This window comes from Nannochloropsis gaditana (assembly GCF_000240725.1).
Source record: "Nannochloropsis gaditana CCMP526 unplaced genomic scaffold scaffold317, whole genome shotgun sequence".
In the NCBI taxonomy this organism is placed as follows: Eukaryota; class Eustigmatophyceae; order Eustigmatales; family Monodopsidaceae; genus Microchloropsis; species Microchloropsis gaditana.
Window position 1 is genome coordinate 9665 of NW_005803636.1, and position 1305 is coordinate 10969.

General features: G+C 49.6%; 1 protein-coding gene across 1 annotated transcript in view; it reads left to right on the forward strand.

Annotated features, from left to right (window-relative positions):
• Window positions 1–853: 853 nt before the first annotated feature.
• Window positions 854–1305, forward strand: part of NGA_0405400 (39s ribosomal protein mitochondrial-like protein) — a gene marked incomplete at both ends in the record, with an annotated part of 1343 nt that continues 891 nt past the window's right edge. The window contains one exon of the mRNA XM_005855018.1: window positions 854–856. Within this exon, the coding sequence (XP_005855080.1) occupies window positions 854–856 (3 nt within the window). The remainder of the gene's footprint in view (window positions 857–1305) is intronic.

The following is a 1305-nucleotide window of genomic DNA, read 5'->3' on the forward strand; positions in this document are numbered from 1 at the left end:
ACTCGCACCTCTTGTAGCCCTGCGGTAGTGCACCATACAAAGAATTATCCACACTCAGCGTACACAATTAAATATGCAGACGAAGGTAATGCGGAGGCATGAAATTGTTGTGTGCACGGCCTGCCATACCTGTGCTTCCTTCATTATTGAAAGCACGTGCTTGTCTACGGAATCCGCTCTTGTACATTCGTATGTATCATGACTGGATTACAAAAAGGGCCTGGTAACACTTATTTTGTGCCAGTCTTACATCCAGCTTTTGAAAATTCGTGCGTCTACTTCAGGAGCGTGGCATTCATGTGTGCGGGGGCTAGGACAAGGGTTTTGGTCCTTTGTAAAGATGTATATACATTTGTGTTTATCAAAAGAGAAAGCTCAGTAACCGGGTATCGAGCAGGCCACAAGAGGCACAGGACACAGGAGATAAAAAATAAAAAATAGTAGCGGCGATGATATATTCAAGCTTTTCAGCATGAATGCTGTCGTAGACACTCACAATCTTTCCCTTTCCAGGGTCGGGCACGCTTCGTGCGCACAAAATTTTATTTCTCCCCCCTTCCTCTGACAGTGGCAGTAACGTTTGCTAAGTGAGAGCCGATCATTGCTCCTTCCTAATATACATTTCGGGGCCAAAATGGCTCATCTTTTATTCTTTAAATCTTGTTCCCTCACATCAAACACTCAGCTATTCTTCCTCTCGCTCGTCGCACTCCACATTTAAAACACAGCAACAAATGGTAGCATTGCGCATGGTTTTCCTTCCTTTCCGGCCAACGCATTGACAGCGCAGGAGCACAGCCAATGTTTTCACGATATGTTTCCTCCCCGATGTATCGTCCTGCTATTATTCACCATGGTACGCTGGCATCTATTGTCGCTGGCAGAGGTGCCCGGTTGAGACCCCGCCTTTGCGTGCAAGTTGTAAAGGAGGGCGTACCACGGAGCCTATCGACCTCCTCTCCCCCTGCCTCCTGTTCTATCCCGTTGATTTGGAACATGCGCCACATTTCTCGCTTGCACGCACGTCCCGCACGCATCCCCCACATGCCTTGGCTCCATGTTGGCCGCTCCTTGTCGCGGAATGCCATCGTGGTGCGTGGGAGACGTCTTATGTGTCTTTTTGGGGGAGCACACCTTTCCCTCTACTCTCCTCCCCACTGCCTCCCTCCTTCTCTATCTCTCCCCGTTTCTCCCCCTCACTGCCACATCTTTGCTTCGAAACGATCTATTCCTTGCCAACATGTTACTATCCTGCGTTCCGCCCTTTTCCTCCCTCCCTCCCTCCCTCTGTCCCTCCCTCCCTCT